This window comes from Anas platyrhynchos, chromosome 7 (assembly GCF_047663525.1).
Source record: "Anas platyrhynchos isolate ZD024472 breed Pekin duck chromosome 7, IASCAAS_PekinDuck_T2T, whole genome shotgun sequence".
In the NCBI taxonomy this organism is placed as follows: domain Eukaryota; kingdom Metazoa; phylum Chordata; class Aves; order Anseriformes; family Anatidae; genus Anas; species Anas platyrhynchos.
This window is the reverse complement of record NC_092593.1, coordinates 24,406,120-24,423,934: the sequence shown is the minus strand read 5'-3', so window position 1 is coordinate 24,423,934 and position 17,815 is coordinate 24,406,120. Positions and strand designations below refer to the sequence as shown.

The window sequence follows — 17,815 nt, the reverse complement described above, 5'->3', positions numbered from 1 at the left end:
TATTGTTGTATTTGTTTTTACCAGAACTATATTTCTTCAAAGATTTTGTGTATTACTGGAAACTTTACTACTTATCAGGCTTGAGCTTCCCTGAAATTGAATGCTGTCAGTGTACTCTTGGTATTTTAATTTCTATTTCAATTTTTTTTAGATGCCCCTTTGCCTTCCATCCAATGCATATATTCTTCCTTACTCACTTTATTATTTTTTTTAGCCTTTTTACTCATCTATGCATCTTCTCATCCTCCTCTAACAGAAGAAACAGTTTTATTTTTTTGAAAATCTTCTTTTCATACTCTTTTACCAGTTTTCCAATGTGGTACTATTGCCACAGTATTCATAACAAAGACATCTTATGTTTGACCATTCTCTTGAGGAAGGAGGAATGCACTCCCCTTAAGGGAAACTTAAGGGAGTATAGGAAGTAATAAAGGAGACTGTTGTTAGCATTTCTCAGAAACCTAACAGGCTTATAACCTCTATTAACAAGGTATGGAAGTATTTGAATTATAAGTAATATGCTATAATAGAAGACTCATAGCTTAGAACTTGAGCAAATAATGGTGGGAATTAAGATACTTTGAATCACTGAGGTCTTCATCAGAAAAAAAAAAAAATTAAACATTTTCATTTCAGACGGGATCAGATATATTGCTTACAACTTCAAAAAACATTACTGAGAAGAGAAACATGACTCCTACCAACACTAAGCAGGTATCTGCTTTTCATGTTGAGATTTATTTATTTTAAAATCATATTGATGGGCATTCTTGTGCATTCTCAAAGGAATTTTACTCCTCGTTTCATTGCTTGTCAGAAATAACACATTTTTACAGACATTAATGAGCTTAGATTCTCTTAATTACAGTATTAGAAATCCAATACAAAGCCAGAATTGCCTCACTTTTTCAGCAGTCTGAATAATAGAAAAGCAGTCATAGCAAAAACATGATGGGACAAAACTACAGCTGTCAGTAGTTCAGTATGATGACATCATACAATCTGCTGTATTCTTAGTATGACATTATACCTCAACTAAACAGCAGAAATCAACATCAAATAGTTTACTTCACTCTCACATCAAAACACTTTAGTTACATTTCAGTTGCCAAAATTCCATGCAACAGAGATCATAAGTTCTGAAGTATGAATTGCATGTTGAAGATCATGCAGAAAAACAAATTAGGTATGTATTAGAATGGTAAAAGTTCTAGAAGACAAATGTCTTATTTACAAATACATGGTAAATGAATGTGAAAGATTTCAGATTGTCAATGAATAAATGTAGTCTTAGGCTTTACAAAAATAAAAATAAAAAATATAATTGACTTTAATTCCTTTATCTTATAGAACATTTTGATGCCTTGGGGTCTTGGTCTGCAAAAGTAAATAATTCACTATGTGAAATCTTTCATGAGCATATGAATGGATGGTAGTGTATATATAAGTCTTTTCAAAGGTAGGATGCATTAGCAATTGATTTAGAGCCCTAAAATTTCTATTTTGCAAGCTGATAATGTAGACCAATATTACAAGACATTAAACTATGTATAATAGAGATTCAACTAACATTAGCATTCCCTTCAGTTCAATACAGAATACCCTCTGCTGATGAGACAAAACTGAGTTTAATTAACTTTGTCACCTCTGTTTCAAGCCAATGAGAGTTTCACCTTTGACTTGTAACCTAGATTTTACTCAGAATTTTGTGTCTGTTTCAAAAAAGCCACCCTCCGGAAAATCACCTCACCCAGCAGATGGCCATAGCTCTATTTCCTATTTTGCAAGGCCACAACCCTGTCAGTCCTTGTCAGACTGTGCATCAGCTGTCAATGGAAGAAGTGAAGGGTATGCAGAACAGCAAATATCAGATGTGAAGTATGGCAACTACGATACCTCCGATCTTTTCATCACTCCATACTTCACTTAAAGAAGTAGTAGCTTCTTCTTACTAGAGCTTTTCTGTCTTCCATTTTCATCCCTTCTGAGAAAAGACCTGGCCCACTCTCAGCCTCTCCTCCAGTGAGACAACAGTATATACTTTTGTCTGCACTTCTGCAAGCTATTTTTGCAGTATTATTTTGCTTCAGTAATAAGTAGCACCCTCTAGAAAGTGGGTGCTTCTCGTGCTTATTTAATTGCAGGTATCACACAAGGACTGAAAGACCTCATGCTGCCTGTCTGACAGTTGGCTCACTGCCCACCTGCAATTTTTTTCATCAGCACAAAAGCAGTTTCCCTAGGGTCATTTTGCAGCAGTGTTTCGAATAACTCTGCTCTATTCTGTAGTCCGCCCCCTAGGTGTGTTGACCATGAAACTGGCAGCACAGCCCTGCACTAGGATACTAGATTAGTTAGTGGAGGACTCCAACATTGTTTTGGCTTTCCCATAGTTGCCCAAACATATGCCAATGTGTGCACATATGCATATGCTCTTCAATAGGATGGATCTGGATCATTAACTTCATTCAGACAATAGAAACTGTCAATTCGGACATTTTGACCCATGCTTTTTACTTATACCTGCTCAGAATGTAATATTCTTGAGACTCCTAACTTAATATTTAATTAGGTTTGGTTTATTAAACTTGTTACTGCAATTCAAACTATAATAGCCTGATTTTTGCTGCCGAAGTGTCTATTAAAACTTAATTTAAGAAAGACTTGCAAATCTGGTCAGGCTTATGACTGACATGGTTACTTAGAACAATACTGGTAAGGATAAAAGAGCTGGGTGACAAATTTGCAAACCCAAGAAATTTTTATAAGCAAAATGAAATCTATTTCTAAAAATAACTACTTCCTAGGAATAGTTGACAATTATTTAGAAACCCGGTAAAAATTTTGAATACATACCAAGTGAAGAAGCAACTCAAGTGTTTATATTTTTTTCTTAGTAATTGGAAAGGTGAAAAAATGACATATTTCGCTAAACTGGAAAGAGAATTATTATGTTTATGTCCATGATGTATTCCTTTTCAGAGATATTTTGGGAGTTGGTGCTCATCAGAGCATGCATGTGGAAAGCATTTAATACACAAACTTGAGTTTCATCTTATAAGTGAAATGAATGTTTTAGATAAAATAGACACTGTAAAAAAAAAAAAAAACAACTTTCTTCAATTCATTCATTTGCATATTTGGCAAGGGTCACCTGGGTTTTAAATAATTATTTTATTAACTTAGAAAAAAATCTGTATTAATTTTACCATATCTACAGATATGGGTGCATACATACAGATCAAGTGTGCATGTAAGGTTCTGCTTCTTTTTTCTTTTACTGTGGTAATTAGTGCTCCAATGATTAGGTTCTATTATAAAGCAATAAAACAAAACAAAAGTCCAAAGAACTGTGCTGCTGCAGTTGTGTACTGGGTACTGCCAAAGAGGTCTGGTTTGGAGAGCAAAGACACCTGGTGTACCACACCATACCTTTGACTGAACAGTTTATAGGTGACAGAAATATTGCTTATTGGATTAAATATGTTTTTAAGAGAACAACAAGAGTACATAAGAAACATTGTGAACAACTTTGCTGTGAGCCATGACACAAACGAAGCCTGATAGGCCAGACTATGTGGTTACACACTAAACAAAACTCAAGAGGCAGGCAGTAATTAATCAAATGTCTTTGATGTTTTGCAATTGAAGTGAATGCACTCATGATAAATCCAATTACTTGTAAAATATGATGGGTTCAAGGAAATAAAAAAATAATTTTACAATTAATTTTGTGTTAATATCTGAACAAGGTCTTGTAACAACTGTCACAAAATAAGGAAAAGATAAAATGCTTGAAAAAAATGTCTTAAAGATTTAATTTTAAATTTTGAATATGACCAATGACTCAAATAACAGAAGTCCAGTTACTTAGCTGTTAATCTATTTTTGTTATGTAACCGTTTTCCATTGAGACGTCATTGTGCCATCTCCTTTCACACTCACACACTACAAATGCTCTTGTAAAAAGAGCAGGAAATCCACGTTGTCATTTGTTTACAGGAAGAGGTACTTTTATTGTTACTGCTGTATTAAGTTCTTCTACTATGTTTTCTGCTAGTCCATCCAAACAGAAATTCCAGTTAACTTCTGCAAACTTTTCTAATGACTATCCTTTCCTCGTGTTTCTTCCTGTTTCTCAGAATAATTAAGCTTAATTAGAGGAAATATTCCAAATATTGTTGATAGCTTCTACATGAAAAGGTGATGCTTAGTAACTCATTCTTTCTCTCTGTTTTTCTTCTTTCGCTTCTCTTCTGTCCACTCCTAATTTAAGGAGAGGAATAAATTGGCTGATATTCCAATTATCTGCCCAGCTGGTAAGGATCTTGTTTCACAGGATACAGAGCTGTTATCTTCGGCCAAAGAGAAGAGCTTACAGACTGAGTTCCTGGCAGAAGAAATACCCTCTGGAGATGAATATGAGTGTATATCACCTGATGATATCTCTTTGCCACTGCTTTCTGAGACACCAGAATCAAATGTCTTATTTTCTGAAACGGAGCTAGAAGAGCAGTGCTATTGTAGTTCGCACAATCTGCATGCCAGTTCCTATAGCTTGCAAATACAAAAAAAACACTATTGGTAAAAAGTTGATGGAAGCATCTGATCTCTTAACAAATTCTACTTATGCTGATGCTACAAAAATTAGAATGGAAATTCCATCTGATCAGTTTGAGAAGTTTTATATCTCTTCAGCAGATTCTGATCCAAAAGTCAGAGTAGAAGCTCCTTTAGCTTATAGTTTACAAGCAATATCTGAGGCTAGCACTGCTTCCTGCACAGTGAATGCCAAACCAGTATATAGCATGAGAAGTGTGCAAAACACATTTGCAACACCTTGAACTTCGTAAAAGCATGGCAGAAGCACAAGAACAATTGCATGACTTGAATAACTGTAATAAAACCCAGGACAGGCTGCATGCTTTGCCTGATGCATTCTCAGGTTTCATGTTTCAATCAGACGCCACCAGAAGCTGTCAGAGGCAGATGGTTACCCGAGAAGAGATTAAAAGTGCATCAGAAAAGAACAGCATGGCCAGCCTAACTGGACAGGCGCCTAACTTCTCCCAGCTTCTGTCTAATGTAACCGTCATGGAAGGTTCTCCAGTAACCTTGGAAGTAGAAGTAACAGGATTCCCAGAGCCTACACTGACATGGTGGGTAGCTTATAACAAGAAAAACTAAATATACCTATTAGTGAAGCACATTGAATCACTTATATCTATATTCATTAATCTATAGACTAGAATAAATGGCTTGTATCCTTACCACTCCACAGTTCTGCATGTTTCCCACTTTAAAAATTGTTTTGACAATTAACCTACTTGAAATAATCTCTCTGTACTTAATTATATGAATAATGAGAGTTTCAAACACATGCAAGCATATCCAACATTCTTAAGTAATTCATCTTCGTTGTTTCAGGAACTTGCCACAATATACAGACAGACACAAATATTTATAGTCACTGTGTATAGGTGTGCACAAATTTATACAGAAGTGAAAGAGTTGTCAAAACCAGGAGAGGTTACAGGTTAAAAAAACAAAACCCTAGTGTCTACGCTGTGAGTAACCATTTTATATGAAATACTTGCTCTCTCTGTTTCTCACTTTGAATTGCTACATGTCTAATTAGATTTCTTTATACTCTATTGTGAGAAATACAGATATTGTTATACAAACATTTTTTAATATGACTTTTTAAAAGTTCCATGCAAAGATAGACAGGGACTGAAAGAGGAGGCAGGATTGCAAGACTTCAGTGTTAGTCCTGTATTTGCTGGCCTATTTTTCATAAACTTTTACCTTGTTTGCCGTTCTGTCACTTATTCCATTAGACTTTCACAGTGGAGGCCTTCCTTTAATGAATTAAAGTAAGGTATGCCTCTTAATAATCTTAACTTGAAGACATTTCTAATAGTACACATGTAAAATATATATATTGCGTAGAGGGCAAAACAAGTAAACTATAAGCTCTTAGTAAGCAGAATTTTATTCTATAGCACTGAGAAAAATACTGGACTGTGCAGCCTTGGCAGTATACTCTCTTGGTATCAATAAATTTAATTTAAATCCAATTATTCTACACTTTGAGGAGTATTGCTGGTGAAACAAGGTACCTTCAATTTTGTTTTATCATAAGAAAGCATTAATTTAGCTCAAAAGTATGTATACCGATGACACATGGTCTTTTTAAGAATAACATTCAACTGAAAGCATTTTGCAAACAATAAAGTTATGAAAATAGAAAATTAATCTTTGTGAGAAAAAAATAAGTATGGTAACACCAATACCATGTATGTTGTACTGATGTACACACTGTTGGATATATAGTTGGAAAATCACGTTTGCATTTGAATTAGGTTAAAAGCAGCATATACTGAAACACTATCAGGCAAGAAGAGCCAGAAGTTTCTCTCACTTCCAATTCGTAAATCAGGAGTCAATACCAATACTTGGTGACTGATTCTCAAGTGATCACCAATTTTCTGAAATAAATCAGGTTATGTTGTTCTATCCTGTCTATTATGTGAACTAAGTAAACGTAAGTGGGCTCAGGTGGAGGAATAAGTCCCTGACTGTTCTTTATGTAGTTCTTTGTAAGACAGAAAGTTTGTATGTTGCTTGTGCATTTAAGATGCTATTTCCCCTGATTTGAATATGGATTGACTGAACACTTTATTGGCAACAATGTTTCAGCACAAAATTGAGGGGACAGGTCTTCGTGCTACTCTCCTTGATAACTGCAGTGCGATAACTGGGTGACTTGTCCATGGAAAAACATTTTCAGAGCCACATTTTCTAGTGTTAAGATTGTCTTTTCCAACAATTTGAGTAATTTAAATATGCATCTATATTCATATATAACTTGGAAAAATGAGGATTGAGAGCATGACAGTGAACTCTCTCTTGCTGCCAACTTTGTGTTGTAGAGGTTTTCTTAATTTGGAAGTTTCTGCTTGACATACATGATACAAATCTGACGTGAAAACTGACTCTCTGCTTCAGGTACAAGAAGGGCCAGAAAGTGACTGCAGATGAGCACTTAAAGCTTTTACAAAAGGAGAAAAAGCATACTTTACTCATTCAGAAGGTGTGTGATAAAGATGCTGGGCTCTATGTTGTTCGGGCTAAAAATTCTAGTGGCACCATATCATCAAGTGCCATTCTCCACGTGAAAGGTAACAGGCCACCTATTACAAGAATAGACTGGATAATGCTGTGTGTCATCTATATTAGCATATCACTAATGTACTGGCTGTTCACAAAAGTACAATATTGACTGCACTGTACTTAATTCTCACATGCTAAAGCAACATGAAATTTATTGTCCTACACTGAATCTTTCGCCATCTGTACCAAACTACTTTTGTGTCACACTTGATATATTGCTTGTTTCTCAATACCAGTATTATAGGATTGTTTTTCTTTCTCATAGTGATGTTGAGATAAAAATAAGTTACAAAGATTTTCTAAAATTTAAGACCCTGTTTTGTATTCTAAATATGTTGGCAATATGAAGTGTTGAAAACAGTTTTAATGGCTATTACATGTCAAAATACACCCAGATAGTGCACTCAGATCAACATACTTTCTATGATACAATTTTTGTTGGGGATGGAGGAGGGCATATAATTTTATTTTAAACATAAGATTTATTATTTCCAATGATGTTTTTCTCATTTACCTTTTATTTATTTATTTATTTATTTATTATTTATCTGTAAGGTAAAGCTTAGTATAAAATGGTAATATTCATGATTGTACTGCCATAGATCAGATTTAGATTTCAGTTTTATTCCAAAGAGTCATCTCCACAAATAAAAGCTGCAGTAGTTCCAACAGAGATGTGATAATCTGCACTACAGAGATTTGACCCAGAATTGTCAGGATTTGTGTAAGCAATGCTTAGCATAAAGTAGAACAAAACCTGCAGATGTTTACAAAATGAGACCTTCCAACATATCCATCTGCTTAGAGAGATGCTTGTGATCATTCTCTGCCTTCTTATAAAATTAAAATTATAAATATTTATGATAGTTTTCTATACTGTTAATATAGAGAAAAAGAAAATTAATAGTTTATGAAATTAGCTTTTATGCACATTTAAAAATTTTAATGCATTTATTTCAAACAATCACATTGTAGAAATACTCAAAAGTACACTCACACCAAAAAATAAAGTAATTTAAAAAATCAGTCAAATAGAATTCTTCTGTAACTTGAAAGTAGTTAATCCAGAACAGAAATTTATCAACATATTGCATTTCATTCTTGACTAGGACAGCCGTAGATCTTATTTATTAAGTACTTTGCTTAAATATTTGATAAAAGCAACATAACTGCTAGTGGAAAAATTAATTCATAAATCCTTAAATGTCATTTGAATCCTTCTTTACTCCTAGTATTTGTTTAAGTATGATAAAACCAATTGAGAGAAAGACACATGATTTTTCCTGCATCTTTGATTTTCGTCTTTCATATTATGATTATGGTGGTGTGGAAAATTTAGAGGAAATATTTACTTTCTCTTCCACATATTGCTGAAAGAAAATAAGCCTTCTACTGTGAAGCATGCTGTGAGCAGAATACATATTGCAAATTGCAGGGCGTCAATGAAATTGAACACTGACATTTAGATATGTGAGTGTAACTTTATTAAAATTCCTGTACCCTTGAAGCAGGAGAAGTTCTTAAGGGAGTACAACCGCACAATTATAAGAGGGAGCTGGAGGAAGAGGAGAGGAGGTAGTGAGCAAATGATAAAACAAAATATTTAACTAAACCCTGAACGAGCAATTTTCTGAGTTCAGTCATCTCCTGAAAAGGTCGGTCCATTCTCCCAGCTATAAAAATCACCTCTTCTGTAAAAGTTTGTTACATTAAGTAGTATTATGGTAAGAACAAACTCCACATGACTCTCCTACACACTATAAAGCTTTGTCTGCTACACAGCTGCCAGTATAACTGTATCCTGTTTATAACACTTATTTTGTGTTTGGAAAAAAAAAAAAAAATCTTAGGTAATGGCTGCCTTCGGTGCTCTGTTTTTACTGAGAATTGTGACTCTTCCTGAAGCCCATCATTCAAAAATTAAAAGTACTCATGGATGTTTTGATTTGCTTTCTAGTTAACTTTATAGGACACTCAGATCACTTTCCCAGGCATTTTTGCCTTCAATCTTGAGGCTAAGTTTATGTACCAAGGAAGGAAAAAAAAAAAAGGGGGGGGGGGGGGGAGCAAAAAAACAGGAGAGAAAGCAAAGATGTTCTCTTCTGCCTTGCCACTTCCTGAATCAGGCCTTTAAATTAATCATTAACTGTCCTAAAGCTAGTACCAGAGTCAGTTCTGTAGAGGCTGCACTCAAAGCTGCATCATTTAACGTGTGGATGCTTCATCTTGAAAACCACAGAAAGTTCAATGCTAGAATAATCATTGTTCTGTCATCTTTATATGGTGAGTGGGTGAGTTCAGCACAAAGTTGACCTTTTGGTTGGAGGAAAGCCACTTGTGGATCAAAACAGCAATGCAGGGTGAGCTTCTGTCCTTCAGGAGTCAAGGATTCTAATTCTGTTCAGAAAATCTTGTCACAACCCCACTTGTAGTTCTATCAAAATGAAAAACTTGAACATTTCATCTTGTAATGGAGCAGAAACCAGAGGTAGCTTGGATATAGACTGGTAGTCAGATCCAGTTGCTTGATAGCACTTCAAGAAAGACTATTTACTATTTACAATAATCAGCCCTATGAGTTGAAAAGGCAACAGAAAACTCCTAGAGGGGTGTTCTTTCTCATTCCTCATGTACATCCAGACTGAGGAATTACAAGGGAGCTGCTATGTAGACCTTATCTCTCATACACATTTACATTAAATCTGTATCTGCTCTTGTTCTTAATGTTACTTAAAAGGCTTTAGAACAAGCAGAAGAGATCTCAGTTACTTGGTTCATGTGAGATTTGACAGACAATATCTGAAGCTAGTTTGCAAAATTGGGTGAGAGTAAGCTTTGAACCCAAGTGGGATTTATTCAGTCTTTTCACTATTATTATTATTAGAAACTAACCAGTAATGTTATCTGCTGTTGGAGTTTGGGTTACACACACACTCTCAAGCATAGCAAGGAAGACTGTAATCTTTGCTCTAAGAGAAGAAGAGATTAAAAGATGCTTCAGAGCAGGAGAGTAGATTTTGTTCAAACTGTTGAAAATCTATGTTCTATATGCTTATGAAGTATATTCTACCCTTTACAGTAAAACTCTGCATATGTATCATGCTTCATATTTCTAGTCTTGTATGCTTAACTTTTTGTACCCCTTTGCAGAAATACAATTAAAATCTGATTTTGTTCTTCTGAGTTATAGTTTAAATAATTCATGAAATGAGGATTGTTGCTAAAGATTGTATTTTCCTTATTTATTTTTATCTTTTTATAATAATATTTTGAAAGTCTTATTGGTAGTTCATATACTGAACAAGATATGGAAAAGTAGTTTATCTTAATGGACTTTTTTAAGGCATTGCTGTTTGAGTCTTGATTTAGGATGATAGTCCGGAAGACGTTGTAGAAGAGGAAGCTGCATTGATGAAATGTTCCTGTAGATGATCACTGCTACAATATGGTGTTGAAACACCATCCATGCTCAATTTTGTTGGCTAGAGAAGGACATTCTTAATCTACTTCTGTCTAAGAAGTCACTAAAGAAAAGCTGCCCTCTGACTGCAAAACTACCAAGGAAGAATGGTAGTGAAAGTCCACGCTTGGTGAGGTTAACACTCCTTTTCCAACTTGAACCATAAATGCCAGTTCTAACTGAAAAAATCCATACCTCAGATTTCAACAGATCCTCATCAAAGGAAAAAAACAAAAAGTCAATGTCTTGTCTCCAGCTACATCGAGCAAAGCCAAAACAAAAATTATTCCCATGGGGATCACTAGAATGCTGATATAACAGTCTTTGAACACTGAGTAAAATTATATGCATCCAAAGATTATATGGAAGACCCCAGTAGATTACCTGTCACCCAGGGAAGCCAGCTGCCTTTCTAAAGAAAGTAAGCATTAGTTTTACTGTTCAGTTCAAAAGCAGATGAAGTGGCTTATAATCTGTGCTCTTGCCAGCACATCCACTCTCATTTTTACTCAAACATGTTTTTTGTGAAAGAATAAGTTTTCTACCATTGGATTAAGTCCAAGAATTAAGCTTCTATTTAAATATTAAATGACATCTTTCAAGTTGTGAAAAGAGATTGAGATGCAAAGGAATCTAACTTTCAATATCTAAGTATACAATTGTATTTAAGGGTGCACAAAAGTATTACATTCATGCTGTTACTATGTTGACACACTGAAATAGTAAACATAGACCAACTCTGTACAAGTACCTTAAAGGAGGCTGTAGCGAGGTGGGGGTGCCTGGTGACAGGACGTGCCTGGTGACTGGTGACAGGACGAGGGGGAACGGACAAAGTTGCATCAGGGGAGTTTTAGGTTGGATGTTAGGAAGAACTTCTTTACCGAAAGGGTTGTTAGGCATTGGAATGGGCTGCCCAGGGAAGTGGTTGAGTCACCATCCCTGGAGGTCTGAAAAAGATGTTTAGATGTAGAGCTTAGTGATATGGTTTAGTGGAGGACTTGTTAGTGTTAGGTCAGAGGTTGGACTCGATGGTCTTGAGGTCTCTTCCAACCTAGAAATTCTGTGATTCTGTAAATCAGTGCAGAAGTTTTTAATCTCATTTTTCATTAAAACATTCCTCAGAGAATTTGGAAATTTCTGTGAATTTTAGATTAACTAAACTTGGTTTTCACTTGTCTCAGAGTGAGTACCGTATTGCATTGAACTTTAATCAGAAATATTTTTAATAGTTATGTGGATATCAGACACATTTTTAATAGCTGCAAGAATTAAATTTAAAAAGGAAGAGGTTAGAGATACTGACTACACAGCGAGATACTTGAAAGCGTCCTGGTTTTTAATGCTTCACTTTCTAAACAACAGTGTAGTCAATACTGAGTACTGCTTTGTTGGTAGTCTGGTTTAAATACTCTTGTTTTGATGACTCCGATGAGTTCCACAAAAAAATTGCTGGAAAATTCCTGCCAGGCTTCCTTCCCCCTCCTCTCTCCCCACCCCTATTTTTTTTCTCTTTGTAGTTCGTGTTGTGTATACCTTGCTTCCTTCTTTTAACTATTCTGTACAAGCAGAGTAGTACACATGGGTGTTTTGAATTCCATTTTTTCTGCATTCTTGTTTTACCATACTGAGCTCCCACGGCCACAGTTTTGAACCTACAATTAATGTAAGATCCAAGAATATTTATATCTTACTGACCGCTCTTTTAAGGAGCAGTTTTAGATATCTCTTCAGACTCACAACAAAAATATTCTGCTTAGGTACTTTACTAACCTAACTTCTCTTCCTCCTTCCCCGTATACAGGCACCCGTTTAAAAAGAAAGTGGTGAACGAGATTGCATGACTAGAAGAAGTGGAATTATGTGAAAGGGTGCTTACACAAGGTGTACAAATTTGGAGGGGAAAGGGGAAATTCTTTTTATTTTTCAAAAGAAGCAGCTGATTGTGGGTCTAGGTGTGAGTCAATAAGCAAAGGGAGGCTGAGGCATTCCTCTGGTTGGCTTTGGATCAAACGTGGATGGAGCTGCAGTGGAGAAGGTGGCTTCCTCTCAAATGACTGGTAAGGTATGCCTATTTCTGCTCCTTTTTCTGGAGACTTTGGTAGACTAAGGTAGTATTATTTTGTGTGTGCGGGGGAGTCTTTAAAAATTACAGCTCAGTTTCCTTTTTTGAGGCATGTTATTCAATGAGACTTGAGCTCTGGATATGGTTATTTCTGATCAGCTGGGATCATTGGCCCACTTGATTTTTCTTAATAAAATTCCTTCTGAGTGTGTTAGTAGCTTGACTAAAACAAAAATCGCCAAACAATAAAATACAGTTTCAAGTAAGAGTAATGCTGAGAGTAATCCAAATTCTCTGAGCAGCATGGTATGAATCTCAGTCTAGTCTAAATTTTTGTAGACAATACAGTTAGACGTTGGTAAAATTTCCTAACATCGCATTTCAAGACATTCAGAGGTTTGAAAATTACATGCGCAGAGTAAACAGATTAAGAATAACCATGAATCATAGTAATAAAAACTGGCTGCTGAAAACAATTTGGCTTGATCTGGTACCACCTGTGTTTGAGCATCAGTGGGGGTGGTAAAAAACACGTGATGAAGTCAAACCCAGGTTTCTCCCCACCTGCAGTTTTTGCAGACCTCTGAGTTTTCCTTTTCATGCTTGCCAGTTCCCCAGTTTACAGCAGAATTGTACTGTTTCCAACATATATATAACATTTAATATTATGAATTGAATAGGCAAATTTCTTGGATGAAGTTGACAGAGTGGGTTTTCAGTAGCCCTGACAACCTGAAATTTGGTTTCTTCCATAAGGCAGGGAAAAAAATCTGTTCCTGCTAAACTTTGTGGTTCATACGATGTCTATCCTAGGAATCATTTTTAATTGGCAAGTTGTTTTAGCTTATTCTAGCATTTCATTATGTTATCATGGGCAAATCATTGGTGAAATATAATCATATATTTCCTTTTGAAGGTTGCTGTCAGAGGAAGATCTCTCCTTTTTACATCAGAATGTTCCTTTGTTGGGTACTGTAGCATGTTCCTCAAAGAGTTACTGCCACTTCATGTTGTGTTTTTTTTTTTTTTTGTTGTTGTTGGTTTTTTTTTTCTTCCACATACTTTTCACTTTGCTGTCTAGAAACTGGTCATCTTAGTTTCCGTGTTCTGCTGATTTAATGATCCAAAATCAAGATGTGATCTGATTGATCATTGTCACAGTTCCATTCAAATCTTTTATTCTTTGGTTGCTTGGTTGTTTCTCCTGTTGAAGTGAAGCTGCAAGTGAAGCTGCAGATTCCAAATCTCTGCAATGTAACAATGGTGGCAGCTTGTGTATGCTAGCTTTCAACAGCTGAGAGCTCAGCTGTTGATCTACTGAGCTATCTTAGGTTAGCAAGAGTATGAGAGTAAAAGTCACATACTTCTGCTTTGTGTTGTGGCCTCAGACCTACAGGATGGGAAGAATGTTATGCAGCTAAGACTTTATTGAAAGCTTCTTTTGAGTAATAGCTTACCTAAGCAAAGAATGTATTAATACAGGAGGTGAAAATGTCTGCCTCACCATGTTGACAGTCCCACGTTAGGCAAATACATCCAAAGGAGAGTGGCTAGTAATCCATATATTATGGATTTAAATGTTGCTGGCAACGTTTGTGACATATGCTGGTTTTTGTTTCACAATAACATAAAGCAAAAGTATTTATTGTAATACAATGGGGTGATGCTGGCATAGTTCGTAGTACATTTCAGTAACCTTCAATTTCTGAAAAGACTGATTAGTTTTGCTCAATATTACAGAGATATATTATAGTTTATCATAAAGAGGAATAAGAAATAGGGAAGCAAAATGTTTATATTTGTTACAGTATTTATCTTTCTGTGTATTCTGTGTGTTAGCATCAGAGCTGCTCTGAATTCCCTGTGTCATAAATACTTATTCTGAATTCTGAAGTCTTATTCTTCTTTTAATGTGGCCATGGAGGTAGAATTTAAGTGGAACTTTGGGTAGAAGTATGATGCTTCAGTACATCCAGCTTTACAGCTCATTAAAGTTATTGTCACATAAAGCAAAGCTCTGATTCAGTACAAACTGACTCAGATGACTGAAATTTCTTCAAATATTTCTGATGAGTTAATTTGTATTGGCCAGACTTTGTGCTCTGGTATTGGCTCAGGTATCATCTGTCCTCCTACAGTTGGCACGAAACCAATACAAACTCTACCTCATGTGCTCTGGTTATTGCAAAATAAATGCAATTATGTGTCCATGCTTCATCTAAATCAAATATGTACTGCATAATCTCATAGTGTGTGGCCTCAGTGTTAATGATGGCCAAAATATTGGTCTTGATGATAGTAGTACAGAGGCCGTGTTCTGGCTGTAATCATTGCTGTAAATATAGAACAATATATTTTTTTTTCAACAACATTTTAGACTGGAACATTGGAATAAAAAGAAGTAAAGTGTGATGTATGACAGTACACTAAATGCAAGTTAGCTGTCTTAACTTTTTTCCTTTAAACTTGTGTGAGATATTTATTTACTCTTCACTGAAACACAGTAATCCACATATATTTACCTATTACTACACAAAGAATGTGATTCGCTATCATTACGTGAATCTAATATCACTCCTGATGCATGAAATTCTTGGATGCTTTATATCTACGTGTTTCAGCAAACTTTATATTATGTAGATAAATGATGTCTGCCTACTCCTGTCTTGCAAACAAGTTATCCTGAGTTCCAGGTATCAGTGAAGGCTCTCTTTGTCATGGAATGTGGTAACGTTCTAACTATGAGAATGGATTTTTGCTTCAGTTGCTTTAGTTGTGCCATCTAAAGTAGAGTGAATAATTTTTTTTTTTTTTTTTTTCAGTACAGGGAAAACAGCCAAGCTTCATACAAAAATTTGGACATACAACTTTACAGGAAGGAGAAGATTTAATCCTACATTGCACTATACATGGAAAGCCCAAACCCCATGTCTGCTGGACTAAGGATGATATCCAAGTGGTAGCTGGAGATATCAGTGTATGTTCTAAAGTTCTTAAAATATTTCTTGGAGAGAGATAATACATTTTGCTTTATGCTCCTTATAATTTCCTATGTGTGTTCTATTGTTTTACAGGTTGAGAAATTAGGAGATACCTATTACCTCTTAAAAAGAAATGTAGTCCTTGCTGATACTGGGAAATATATCTGTGTTGCCAGCAATGAAGTTGGAAAGGCACACTGTTCTGCTGTTGTAACAGTGATAGGTGACTCACCCTGGCCAGCTGCATGCTTTAAGGCACATTGCCATATTACTTGAGAACCTAATTTCCACTTACTGATGTACATGTCTTGTTTCAGAGAAAAATAAAACCCCAGAAATTTCCACTGTAACTCAGACTAAATCAGAATGGAAAGATGGATATTTTTCAGAAAAAGTGCATGTCACCACAGGTGAACTACTACAAACCCAGGACACATTTTATGTGAGAGATCAAAGGCCAGTCACTAAACATCTCCCATTAAGGTAATTTGCAGCTTACTCTGTGCTACATCTTGTAATACTCAAATAGCTCTAAAAACTAATTTATGAAGCACCCATCAAACACTCTTTCTGTTCCTATGAATTTTTGCATAATGTAAACGAAGCACATACTGTGACCGCCTTTTGCATTTAATCCTGCATTAAAAGGTATTAAATTTTATTAGTTTAAAGACCTTGTAATACAATAGAAAAGTGAATTTATGTGGAACAAGATATTTAGTTTGGTGATTTATTTTTTATATCTAGCTATATTAATCTACGTATTAACCTACAACTGAAAAACTCAAAGGTAAAAAGTATTCCAGAAATTAAGGTTGATATGACTTAAGTATTTGTCCTTTGTTGTGCAGATGGGCTTTTGACATGGCATTAGAGTATACCAATTTTTAGCCCATTAGCATTTCCTTTTTAAAGGAGAAAGTAGTTGCTAAATCTAACTTTTGTATTTAACATTTGCAGAACACCATTGGATATCTTGCAAAAGCCTTGAATCGTTTTCTTTGCAAGAGCATGTTGCCCAAGTAGAGCAGTTCACATTTTCTATATGTGCATACATATATGCATAGACACTAATTCTCTTGTTTTACTGCAGTATATTCATTATTATTGTTGTTTATTAAAATGCTAAAAGCAACATGCACAAAAACCTCTAGTAGCAATTATTTCTTATTATATGAAAGATCATCCAAATATTAACCAACTATTGAATCTGTAAGTAATTGTAATACACAGGTAACATTTGACTGTACTGAAGGAGTATTTGTCTGCAAAATAATCCCATGATATGTGGTCTACATTTAAAAATTGTGATGTATTAATTAATAAAATAGTTGCAGCCTCCAGGACAAAGTTGATATAGGAGCTCCTTGTCTGCTGTGCCATGCAGAAATTTGTAATATTTTGGACCTTTAATAAGCAAAAGGAAAATGATCCTTATGAGAGTAGACCTCATTTTAATGTCATACATCTAGAACATGAAGTCTCAATAAACGAATATGCAAGCAAAGTTTTCTACTAGGTAAGCATCTTTGTAGAAGTATTAGTAACAATCCTACTAGCACAGGAGCAATCATTACTTGTTAACTGATTTAAGATGCCAAAGCCTTCCATTATGCACCTTGAAGAGATTAAGTGAGGTATTTAAAGTCAATAGTCTTTGTGTTGACTTCCTGCACAAGGTTATATCTTGCCTTCTGAATTTAGGCTCTGATAGCCAACTGTAGCTTATAATGCTAGAACTTCATGTGCTTTGTTGTAACGTGTTCAGGGGTGAGTTTTTATATCTTGGGACTGTTACTAATCTGGTTTACTCCATTGTCAGTTCATTGTTTCATTGCAAGCATCAGGTAAGATGACATAAGATTGGGACTTGAGTGTTGGGAAAAGATTTATATTCACAGTTTTGCTGTCAGAGGTTTTCAACAGAAAATAACTGAACAATTCTACTAATAATGTATATTACATGACTGAAACTAGTAAGAGTTTCACTGTTTTACAGTGAAAAGATGTTTTCACTAGGTATGGTAAAATAGCTTTCTTTCTTGAAGTTATTTGGAGCAATATAATGGAAAAGAGGCCCGGTGGGTCTCAAGAAGTAATGGTTAACATAACTTTGAAAAGTGGTTGACAACC

At 35.2% G+C, this 17,815-nt stretch overlaps 1 protein-coding gene across 1 annotated transcript in view; it reads left to right on the top strand.

Annotated features, from left to right (window-relative positions):
• CCDC141 (coiled-coil domain containing 141) overlaps window positions 1-17,815 on the top strand; it is an 83,192-nt gene that overhangs the window by 64,334 nt on the left and 1,043 nt on the right. Inside the window, 8 exon segments of the mRNA XM_072041028.1 lie at window positions 637-714; window positions 4,277-4,570; window positions 4,572-4,810; window positions 4,812-5,159; window positions 7,012-7,184; window positions 15,524-15,678; window positions 15,776-15,905; window positions 16,000-16,165. Coding sequence (XP_071897129.1) covers window positions 637-714; window positions 4,277-4,570; window positions 4,572-4,810; window positions 4,812-5,159; window positions 7,012-7,184; window positions 15,524-15,678; window positions 15,776-15,905; window positions 16,000-16,165 — 1,583 coding nt within the window.